This window comes from Vanellus vanellus (assembly GCF_965231255.1).
Source record: "Vanellus vanellus genome assembly, chromosome: Z".
Taxonomy (NCBI): Eukaryota; Metazoa; Chordata; class Aves; order Charadriiformes; family Charadriidae; genus Vanellus; species Vanellus vanellus.
This window is the reverse complement of record NC_138908.1, coordinates 35,045,652-35,057,505: the sequence shown is the minus strand read 5'-3', so window position 1 is coordinate 35,057,505 and position 11,854 is coordinate 35,045,652. Positions and strand designations below refer to the sequence as shown.

Genomic DNA, 11,854 nt, shown 5'->3' with positions numbered 1-11,854 from the left:
TACGTAACTTGACCTTGCAGCTTAGTCTTGCCTGCACAATCATGCATATCTTGTTTACACAGTAAAATGTTGGCCATCTTGCCACATCTTGTTAAGCAGTTGCCTTCTTGTGGAAATGTAAGTTTTTAGGTTTGGTGAACAAACGATACTGAGTTTATCACAGAACCAACCAACTCAGTCACCCGTACCAGCCATCAACTTTAAGATTTCAAGATACCTACACAGAAATTTCCGGCTGTAAGGAAAATCACCCTTAATCCACATGTATTTACTTATTTCTAACCGCAGCACGAGTTATCCGTTACAGCCCTCCTCCATCTCCCTGTTCAGCAGACCCACCCGAGCTCCCTCCCTCATGAGGAGGACGGCGGCTGCCGCCTCACGGAGGGCGGCGGCAGGAAGAGCGCCGCCCCCGCTGCCACTGGCGGAGCGCAGTGGGGCCATGTCGGCTGCGCGAGCCGTGGCGGCGGGCCCCGGCGGCGGGGCGGCGGAACCCGAGGCGGTGCCGGTGCGCGGCCGGGAGCTGGAGCTGGGAAAGGGAAGCAGCACCCAGACGTCGCACCGGCTGCTGGCCTACAGCGACGCGCTGCTCTCCATCATCGCCACGGTGATGGTGAGCGCCCGGCCCGGCCCAGGCGCGGGATGGGGCCTGCCCGACCCGGCCCCACCGCGGAACCCGGGCCGGCGGCGGCGGGATGGCGGGGCTCCGGGCGTACTGGCACCGCGGGGAGGCCCGGCAAGGCTGCCAGGCCAGGGGCCTGCGGCGTGAGGGAAAACCCCCTAGCAGCCGCGGCTGGCCCCCCGGATTGCGCCTGCGCCCTGTCTACCCGGCGCTGTCGAGGAGCCGTGCTGGCCTGTTCCCCCAGTCCCCGTTCCTGCAGCGCTACCGCGAAACGTCGGGGCCGGTCCCGGAGCTTGGAAGCAGTGTGCCGGCGAGCGCGGCGGGCCATATCCGGGCAGCAGTGCCCAGTGGCGGGGGGAGGTAACAGCGGGGGCGGCCGGAGGGTGATTCTGCCTTCCAAAACTGCAGGCTGTGGGTAGCTGCGTGATCCAGGAATATTAGAGGCTACCTGAAATTTTTACGGTCTTAATAAAGCTCTCAGTAAGGAAAAGAACGTCATGTATTAATAAGGTTTTGTTATTTCAGATTTTACCTGTGGCTCACACTAAAATACATCCTGATCAGGTATCATACGTCTTTTGTTTTGTTGTCTCTCATGTCTTTGCAAGTACATGTAACATCCTAATTTATCACCCCCACTTCGTTTGAAGTCCCAGACTTTCAAAAAACCCAAACCATTCAGTAACATTAAAGCCAACAGAAATTTCCCCTAGGGGGAGAAGCTGTGAACTTGGGGTGAAACACTTAAATACTAAAGATCTGTCTAATCTGCAGAAGTTGTGATACAGAGCCTGAAAGAGCCATATATTGTAGGCTGTAGCTTTTATCCACTTACTTTTGTATGAAAAGTGAATTGCCCATCTGACCAAAACATCTTTCAGAAAGCATCTGCTCTCTTTGGTAATTCATGATCACTTAAAGAAGCCACTTATATAGTGCAAACTGAATGCTGGTTCTAAAATCAGGTTAGTAATAAATGTAATCAGAATAAGCAAAGGTGGAAAAAGAAGACTACAGAAAATAAATTAATTCTGAAAGAAACAGAAATATTAGAAGACATAAATTAATCATTTGAGGAAGTTTGCACAGGGTTTTTTAATCACAATTTATTTTTCTGCTTTTAAAACCAGACCTAGATGCAGATACTTTGTATCATTTAGTTTACAAAACTCAAGAGTGATTCATAACACAGCAAATATGCCTTGTGAGCCTATTTAAGCCATTGTGGTGGTATATGCAATAATTGCTGTGGTTAAGCCCTCCACTTCCTCATTGTTAACAATCATCACATGAAAACCTGTGTGATGCTACTACTCCAGGAGTCAGTGCTAAGAAAATAAAAGAGGCATTTTGTGGCCAGCCCTCCTCTGAAGTGCATTATCACAGTAACAGTGATAAGAAAGTGCACAGATTAATCACAAGGTGAACAGAACATTGGGAAGCCCTTTTACAGATTGAAGAGATGTGTTGGTACATCATATGCCACTAGTTACATATTTCAGCATACTTACAAGTGTCTAATAAACCAGTTCCTCTGCATGGTAGTAAAAAGATTGTTGCAAGAGAAATGCATTCTTAGCAGGCATTTTCAAAAAATCTATTACATGACTGCATGTGCTTCCTCATTTGCAGATATTGCTAATAATTTCACACTGTAATGTTTAACTATCTCTGGATGTCTCTTTCAGAAACTAGGTGAAAGCGTTCAACAACTTCTTGCGGCAAAAATTGCCGTCTACTTGATGACCTTCTTAATAGTTACAGTGGCATGGACAGCTCATGTAAGGTAGGAACACAGTATTTAACTCTGAAGTTAAAGAAAAACTATTGTTTAAAAGGACAGGAGGTACCCATGTGTCTGATACATTTCTGTCTTGATATATTTCTGAATTGTCTGTTGTTGGAGAAGATGAAAAATTCATCGTAAAGAAATGTTACCCTAAGCAGTGTATAACTGTACTCTTAAACCACTGACACAGTGATACAGAGAAAACCAGCCATTATATATCTTTAAACTTACTGTTACTCTTCCTTTTACTTCGTGTTCTAGGTGGAATTAAACTTCTAATTATGCTGAAAAAGCATGACTTTGTAACTTGTGTGCTACACAAATAGAGGAACTGATACAGCACAACTGGCATAAAACTTGTCTCTCTCAGTCCTCAGTAGTGCTTCTCCCAAAATCAATTGTAATGTTGCAGATGCTGCATTTTATAGAGCTGTGGACACCGCCACCTGCCTCTGTCTTGGTAGTTAAAAAGAAATTGACATGCAGGCATCATACTGGAATCAGGACAGTATTTGCTTGAATTTTGAAATTTACAAATGTTGCTATATTCTTTCCTTAAGTAAGTGGATTGACTGCATTCTAATAGAGGTGTGCAACCTGTAATTCAATACTTGAAGCTGATACTTCACATCAGTGCTTTTATCATGTTGCTTTTCTTTGCTTATGTAAGTAAATGCTGAGACATAGTCTGAATAATTTAGGATTTTGTGGAAGGTGATTAGCTCTATTGATTCTAAGTGAGGCTTCTGTGGATCAGGAATTTCATTAACAAAGTGTGGGGCAGTTTGGAAGAAAAGCTTATTTTCTTTGCATAATAACAACTGTGCTGTATCTTCAGGAGAAATAATTTTAAGCCTTAAAATTCTGAAAATACTCTGGCCGTAACAGCGTGAACTTGCTTCTGTTCTCCCAAGTAAAACTCAGAGAAAATCAGAATAATAGCTCGTCACAATGACATATGAGACAAAGAAAAATCTGAGACTCTGGATGGACTCTGAACATCTGGATCTGCTCTGGAAGATCTGTGCGGTGCTACTGCAGGGCTCGGTTTCTACAGAACATTGCTTCATCTGACATGCTAAAAGTGAAGCTGGTGCCTATATTTTTATTTTGGCATCAGAGTATCAAATGGACTTCTTCATGTTCTTGTGTGAGCAGTGAACAGTGCCTGCTGGTGAAAGTCTGCCTTTGTTCATGCTTCAGAAGCGTTTGATTAACAGTCAGCACAGGCCACCAGTCTCCAGTTAGTCCTGGGCCTTACCTGCGATGAAGTAAATAGGTGATTAACTGACAGCTAATGATAGTTGTCCTATAGATCCCAAGCTTTGTTCAGCTCACTGGCTGTTTGCTGGCTGTCCTGTCCCAGGTGTGTTAAGTGGCAAAAGGTAGAGCTGTTCTGAAACAAAACTGCTGTGGGAGAAAGCAAACCAGTGGCCTGACCTGTGACTTGGCTGCATTTCATCTTATAGTGAAATGGCAAGTCTGCCAGAGAATCGCCATCAAATCCTGCTTCCGAATCACCCCCATATCTTCCATTTTCCAAGGAATGATGTCCATTTGTAGCTCACTGCCTTGTTAGGTTTTTGGTATGTGACTCAACGGGTCAGAACTGACATCTGGATCACTTCTTCACAGATGAATTGGCTGTTAACAATGGTGAAATTTACTTGAAAGTAAACATATAATTTCAGGTATAAAGGAAAGATAGACTAAGGCAGGGGCTGGGGGGGGACCACTCAGACAGTTTGCTACATCATATGCCACTTGTCCTTCCAGTAGAAATGAGGTTCTTAATAACTGCTCCATGGTGGAACTTGACTGTTTGTATCTCACTTTTCAAAATTTTCCAACAAATTTCTTCCAGGTTTGAGCTAATGAGTTTTGTTAGCACCTGGACTACTCGTATAAATTATGGAGCAAAGGAAATCAGATTCCCCTATAATATCATAAATGTATAATTTGTGTACGGTGTTGTATTTTGGGAGCTGGCTTGTTCATGATATCTTGCCTTGCCTTGACAGGTTGTTTCAGGTGATAGAGCTTATAGATGATGTCCTTGCTCTTCTAAATCTGGTGAGTCTTGTCAGACACGCTGGATGTTTAAGTAGCAAGCACAGGTCACTATTTCTTAAGTCTGTATGTGCCTATTCAAAAGTTTCTAATTTGAATAGCAAAACATCAGCCAAATTTCAAAGTCAGGAAAATACGAAGAGCTTGAATTCCTCCTTGACAAAGTGGCTGATTGATAACTAACTGGCTTTTAACTTCCACATGTTTTACTATAAACCAAAAGAAGCTCTGCAACAGGTTAGTCTGAAGTTCATCTGAGAGAATGGAAGAGGCACCTATGGCAACAGCTTTTGACTGTGTTCATCTGTGTCCAGCTGAAGTAACTGTCTGCCAGGCTTATGAAAATGAAATGCTATGTTTTGTGGCAAAAAAATCTCAGTGGTAGGTTTGAATTACAGTTACATTTTCAGTCCTTTCTCTGTTTAAATGGCTAAAAAATTCTTTCTGAAGCTTATGTGAAACAGGATTGTATAATCATTCAAAAAAATACCACTGAGACACCAATCTCTGAATCAGTGTTTTGAGCTTTACACTTGCCTAAATCTTATCTCTTAAAAATTCTTCATTTATTTGAATATCTTTTTTTAAAAAACACCCTCTAGTATCTTGGTTACTAATAGTTGTAATGGGCTGCTGCAATGGTGAACACATTCTTGCTTTCAGCTAGAGCTTTGTATTTTGCTATATTGTTTTAAATTCTGTTCTCTGACAGTGTGCAACCACACAGTTAATTTAATTATTTTGTTAACAAAAATGCTGAGTTTAAAATCCGTGAGATAACACTACAGGAAATTATGTTAGAGGACTAACTTAAGGCATGAATTCTTATATAATGTACCTTTCAAAGCAAGGTATTTCTTTGTGATTGAGCTGTTTTGGTTTTGTTTTAATTTGGCTTTTCTATATGTGAAATATTTGTGATCAGAGATTAATGTTTTTGATAAATCAGAAACACCTCTTTAGGAGGTGTGGTACTTTTGGCATTGCTACTTTAGAAAGAAGTCTGTTAAGAACCATAGCAAAACTTTTACCCATGGTACTGGTAACAAAATTGTAGTGTTTTCCAAAATAAGGCTGTACAGTTTAGACAGCAAACATGGAAGACATACAGAATTAGCCATTTGTTACAGTCAAAGCTCAGCAACTTCAGAAATGTGGACTTTTTCATGATGCAAGACGAGCATTTGATCTGTTTGTGTTGCATTCTCTGGACACACCTTTCATGAGGGAATTTCTTGCTTTGTATTCTACCTAGTGTTTCAGTACACTTTTTTTCTTTTTTAGGCTTGTATGATGATCATAACTTTCTTGCCATACACAGTAAGTACTTTTAAAAAATTTGACATATGTTTAAATTACAGGGTTTTTTCCTTTATTTATTTGGAAAGACTTTACCAAAGTATTCAGAAACCCAGGGAAGTGTTGTTATAGCATAAACCCATATCCATAGTAATAGTTAAGCCTCACTTTTTTTAAATTCATGAGGACATGTTAAAACCTTCAATTACTGCATGTTATAGACCTCTCAGAAAATTAGTATTCTAGAAAATGATAATCATGGAAAATTGTAGTTTCCCATGATTTCTTTAAAAAAGCGGTTGTATTGAAATGTGAAAGTTGCCTGATAAGAATTTTGCATTTTGTAAGGGAACTAAGGCTGTATTTCAAATTCCTCTTTAGATGACAGAACATTTTCCTTTTGTAATCTAGACAGAGTTTTTGGTATCACTTTTGACTTATTCAGCAAGGTTGATTCTGGCAGCCAATCATTCATTTTTTAAATCTGCAAATTTGATGTTCTGCACAATTTCTGGTCTGATGACCTTTAGACCTAGCAAGAATATTTGCAACTGAACACTATATTAGCAGAAAAAAACAGTTGCTTAAAAAGCACTTAACATGACAGGCACCTGTTTCTCTGTGGATATATTTGTGTTATATATTAGTCTGCAAAGAATAAGGCTGTGGTCAGTTAAACGTTCTTTATCAGCAATAGCACATACTTTTTACTTTGCCTTGAAGCTTAAATAATTTTTGTAAAGTTGTCAATACTGCTCCCTGCTTTTTTCTTTTTGCCCCTAATGAAGCTACAGAAATTAATAAAACAGGGACCCATGGAGGTACAGAAATTAAAAGATTCAAAAAGGTATCCTAATATCCAGAATTTTCACAGCTATGAACATCTTGTCCACTGAAAATACTGTTGTTAAACTTTATGCTCAGCTACAAGCCAGTCGGTAGTGATTATGGGGACACAGTGTCAGAGAGGTTAAGTTTTTGCAGTATCAGCATGGGAGCAAACCCATCTCTCCAGATGCCTTTGATTGGGATGCCTGCATGTATTTGTGACTAGAAATTGCATTTAGTGGAAGTATATTGAAATGCAAAGTATTATTTAGGTTTTTGAGTTTCAGTATTGAATGAAGCATACTTCTGTTTCTCTGCTGCTATTCCTACATTGTTTCTTAATTAAATATTTAATCTAGTTGCATTTCTTTTCTAGTTTTCCTTAATGGCCTCCTTTCCGGAGGTACCTTTTGGCATTTTCCTGTTCAGTGTTTGTGCTGTTGTCATTGGCCTTATACAGGTATTGGAGCTGTCCATTTACATTTTCACTTTTAAATAGATTTTCTTGGGTAGCACTAAAATTAGGTTTCTCAGCTATGGGTATAAATTGCTGAATGTCTTTTTTGTTTGTATAGTATTCTTTTACAAAGTTGTGCCTGTTGTGGTAATATCATATCTGTATATAAGATGAAAGTTTGCATTGCCACTGTCCTGTGAAGCTCATTTATGCAACTAAATCAGCTGATCTCAAAGTCCACAGGATAGTAATTCCTTTCCCACTCTTTAAAAATGCCTTGGAGAAATAGCAATTGACTTTTCTGGCTGAGATTCTTACTGAGCTGTGCAGCTATGGCTGAGTGAACAAGGGCTTTAAGCCTCAGTCCAGTGGCACTGTTTTTCTCCTGGTACAGTTCCTTGTCGCTTTCTGTTCCTTATTGTGGAGGTCTTCATTCCTCGTTGTATAAGATCCATGGTCATGGCAAGCTCTGCAGAGGAGACTAAAATCTTGACATGCAGTCTATTGTGAAATCTCAGAGTTTCTAAGACCAGCCCTCCACATGGGAGTTAAGAATAAGGTTGAAAGTATTTTGCAATTAGTTGATTTATAGTTTTACAGTTTTATATTTGAAATGCTGCATATACTTGTATGTAATAGCTTCAGTAATGCTTTTCTCCTTGCAGGCTGTGATAGTAGCATATGGATTCTATCACCCACACTTACTGAATCAACAGATACGGGTGTCTGAAAATCAGAATTTCTATAAACGTCATATCTTAAAGATTATCCTGAGAGGACCAATTTTATGCTTTTTAGCAGCCGTCTTTTCTTTTTTCTTTATTCCTTTGGTAAGTTCTCCTAGTTAGCCAAAAACTTTGATGCAGCAGTTAATATTAGATGTATTCAAGACCCTGTATTAAAATAATGATGTCCGTGTTAAATGTGCAGAATTCCTCAGTTGCCAGTTCTGTGGTGGTGTAATCATGGCTGCTGCTTCGCATTGAAGGTGTTCAGTTCACAGATACCAGCCTGTAATTTCATCCATGAGTTTGGATAGTTTTGAAAGAATACTCTGCTACAATATTTGCTTTACTTGTTCTGCCTGATTTTTTTAATGCTTCTCTTAATTAGATGCAGGTCTTCTAAACTGTACCTTAGCATCTTGCCCATCATAAGTAGGTGAGGTAATGTGGAAGGTTACATGAAATAAACATCACATGGCAAAACTGAAGACCAGTGAATATAATTGCTGCACTAACTCAGGGTATAAGAGTAAATAGAATAAGTAGACCAGTCAGCCAACCTGCATCTCAAAACAAATGTTTTTGGCTAAGGCCTGGTCTTACGCATGCCTTTTCTCTACTATCTTTATTAAAGAGCAGTGAGTTGCTCTTACTTAGTAATAGCTGAAAATGGAACTGAAATGTAGTTTTTGGATGTATCCTGAGCTTCCTTTCCTCTGTCTTGTTCTTTAGGAAGAGGTGAATTTAACTGAATTTTGAGAAAGATTCCATAGGAATTAACAGTGTTTAAATAATCCCCAAATTCAGGAGGAATTAGGTGGCTGTTGATAAAAGGGACAGTTATGAGTCCAAATGTGAAAAGGCGTAATTTTAACTGAAAATATGTTTTCCTCTTACACCCTTACTTCCCTCTTCTCCCTCACCTTGTTCACTAGTGTATTTTCTTTTAATATTAATAACAGTTAAATTGGTCTCAAAGTTGCTTTTGTATTTAGACCTGTGCAAAGCCTGTGAACAACTTATGATGTACTGAGGTGTCTTTGGGACAAAAGTAGTAGAATCATAGAATCATGGAATATCTCAGATTGGAAGGGACCCATAAGGATCCCGTAGGATAGTTCTCCAACTTCCAAAGAAGTGATTACTGCATTTTTGTTAGCGGAATTTTTTCCCTTCTTCTTTTAGCTTGCTTCATTACTGGTATTAAATTAGCTATCAAAAAGCAGTATTAGGTTGCATGTGCAATATTCAGGAGGTGCATGTGCATTTCACGTGAGCCTTTTCCATGTCATAAAATCAACATTCATTTTTCTCAATGTGAATATACCTAAAAATTGAGAGTAATAGTTTCATATGCAAACTTGGAGGTAATTCATATTTTGATAACTAAATTTAAACTGTGTTCATTTTCCTCTCCATAGTCTTACGTACTTCTTGGGCTCGTAATCGTTTTTCCGCATCTCACTCGATTCATTACATGGTGTAAAACAAAGATTGTTGGTGAGTAACAATATTCAGTGGAGTATGTTCAAATGTGGTACTAGGTTGTGAACATGTTATCCAAACAGCCTGGAATGAAGTAATTTTAGTTCTACTTCCATTTTCAGTCTTGGAACATAGCGATTTTGAGGTTTATTGCCATGCTTCCAAACAGTTTCTCCCTTGCTCCCAGGTTTCCCTTAATTTGCGACTAGATTTGTGTAAGGCAGAACACATTCAAAAATCATTTCTAAGTGCAAAACCTCTCTGGTTTGTCCTGAATATGCACGTGCCTGTACACACACAAAGGTACATAAATGATGGCTGCAGGCAGGCCATCTATCCCTTTTCCCTGCTAAAAAGGGAACGTGGGGATTGAAGAGTGCAGGAAGCGAGCTCTATGCCTGTATCACTTTCTTCCCAGCAATATTGTATGGTCCCACATTTTCAAACTGGCAAGCACGGCACCTATAAATCAGACTTTTTCAGGGTAATTGACTGTTTAGAGTGTTGAATCTCATTAATCTAACTCCTGTGGTCTAAAGGTGTGGCTTCACACATGGCATAAGTCAGCCTAAATCCATGCTTCTGACCTGTGTGGATGAATGGCATGCTTCTTTCTACAGAAAGATTTTGGCAGGTGGGGAGAAAGAGAAAGGGAGGTAACAACAGGTTGTTTAACTACCTTGTTTTATACTACGTGATTTTGTCTTTCATTAGTAAATATCCAGATTTGTTTCCAGGTGAGAGAGATGAAGAGCAGGAACACCATAGCTTAGAAACCTTCACTTTTTACTTCAGTGAGCCTCTGAGTAAGGAACGGGTAGAAGCATTCAGTGATGGAGTCTATGCTGTTGTAGCAACCCTGCTCATTTTGGATATATGGTAAGGCTTTGTGTTGCCTCGTACACATTGCATTGTTAAATATAGTATTGACTTTTGTCTACATGTAATATTTGAGGAAATAAAATTAACCAAACATTGTCTTTGACTTCTAAAACCTGCAGTGGTTACTTTAAGTGTGATTTTCTGGAAAGACACAGAACACAAACAAAAGATATTTCTAATGCCCACATTTCAACAGTAGTGATCATCAGTCTATTTAATGTATGTTGGGGTGGGGAAAGGATGTATTCCTTTTCACCTAGTCATGTTTTCAGGTAAAAGGCTTTTATCAACAAAAGCTGTTTAGTCGCTGTGGCAACTTGATTACATTAACCTAAAGGAATGCCAACTTACTTTCAGATTTCCTTTCAGATCTAATTTATTTGCAGAGCTGTTATTTGAAATGCTGTTTTTAAGTTACAAATTAGAGAACTGCAAAGTGGATGCCTGTTGTTCCCTGCTTGCTCAGAGTAAAGCAAAATAGTTCATTGTTGCTCCAGGTGTGTTTCCATAACAATAGTTTGCAAAGTAAAGTAAGTTTTCTCTTCACAGTGAAGACAACGTCCCTGATCCCAGAGAAGTTGAGGAAAAGTTCCATGGCAACCTTCTTGAAGCTTTAAGTGAATATGGTCCAAACTACCTTGCCTACTTTGGCTCATTTGTAACAGTTGGTCTCCTGTGGTTTGTCCATCACTCACTTTTCCTTTATGTAACAAAAGCTACACGATTAATGGGACTGCTTAACATACTTTCATTGGCTTTCATTGGCGGGCTTCCACTAGCTTACCAGCTGACCAGTGAATTTGCAGAGAAGTCTCACAATGAAATAGAAGCCATTCAAGTCAGCTGTGTTATCACTTTCTTTGCCAGCATATTTCAGTTTGCAATATGGACTACAGCCCTCCTCCATGAAAGGGAAACTTTGTGTCCTGTTGCTAGCTATGGTGGCAAGGAGCATGCCTTCATGTTTGCCAAGCTGGCTCTCTACCCTTGTGTAAGCCTTGGGACCTTCTTTCTAACATGTTTGTTAAGTGAATTTAGCACAGCAATTTTCCATCTTATGCAGATTGTAATCCCATTTGCTTTTCTTGCCTTGCGCATTTTTGTTAGAATTTCTTTAACTGTCATAAAGCCTGTGATGTCTCTCTCCAGACGGAAGGTGGTATTGTTAGAAGAAGAGGAGGCATGTTTGTCTCCTACTGAAACACAGTCCTAAATTTCCGCGCAGTGCATGTGAAGTTATAACATGAACTTCAGTTATTTGAACTCACATTATCTTAATGTGTAGATAATATTGATCTACACCAAAGCCTGAGTTGGCCATAACTGGGACATATTTAAGTTTTACCTGCTCATGCTTGAGACCCTTTCTCCAAAACCTGTAACTGAAAACACTGGGTAAATAGGGGATATGAAGAAAAGCATGTTTCCTTCCCTTTAGAGTTACCCTTTTGGAAAAATGCTGCTTGGCATGTAACTGCAGTGATGATCGATTCAGAAGTGCACAAACAGATGTCCAGCAAAATGGCCTTTTTTTCCTGATGTATGGCAATGGTTATGGCAGCCAAACACAGGTATAGAAGTTGGTTGTGTTACTGTAAGGTAGGGGGCGAGGCTTAGAAGACATGGAGACCTCTGGACTTCTAGATGCTGTGTCATGGTAGAATGTGTGTGCATACAGGCTGCTGGTCTCCCCCTCT

The 11,854-nt window shown here is 39.8% G+C and overlaps 1 protein-coding gene across 1 annotated transcript; it reads left to right on the top strand.

Annotated features, from left to right (window-relative positions):
• Nucleotides 1–1,071: 1,071 nt before the first annotated feature.
• Nucleotides 1,072–11,573, top strand: TMEM175 (transmembrane protein 175). Its single transcript, XM_082497789.1, has 9 exons — nt 1,072–1,186; nt 2,311–2,408; nt 4,433–4,484; nt 5,766–5,801; nt 6,985–7,068; nt 7,731–7,895; nt 9,212–9,290; nt 10,013–10,154; nt 10,707–11,573. Exons 2-9 carry the CDS (start codon nt 2,365–2,367, stop codon nt 11,368–11,370), a joined length of 1,266 nt encoding a protein of 421 aa, XP_082353915.1. The 5' UTR covers nt 1,072–1,186; nt 2,311–2,364; the 3' UTR covers nt 11,371–11,573.
• Nucleotides 11,574–11,854: the final 281 nt, after the last annotated feature.

Excerpts from the sequence above, each read along its gene's own strand:
- TMEM175 (XM_082497789.1), top strand. The coding sequence starts at position 2,365 with ATGACCTTCTTAATAGTTACAGTGGCATGGACAGCTCATGTAAG. Across the intron at positions 2,409-4,432 it reads GCATGGACAGCTCATGTAAG|GTTGTTTCAGGTGATAGAGC; the intron begins GTAGGAACACAG and ends TTGCCTTGACAG. Across the intron at positions 4,485-5,765 it reads TCCTTGCTCTTCTAAATCTG|GCTTGTATGATGATCATAAC; the intron begins GTGAGTCTTGTC and ends TTTCTTTTTTAG.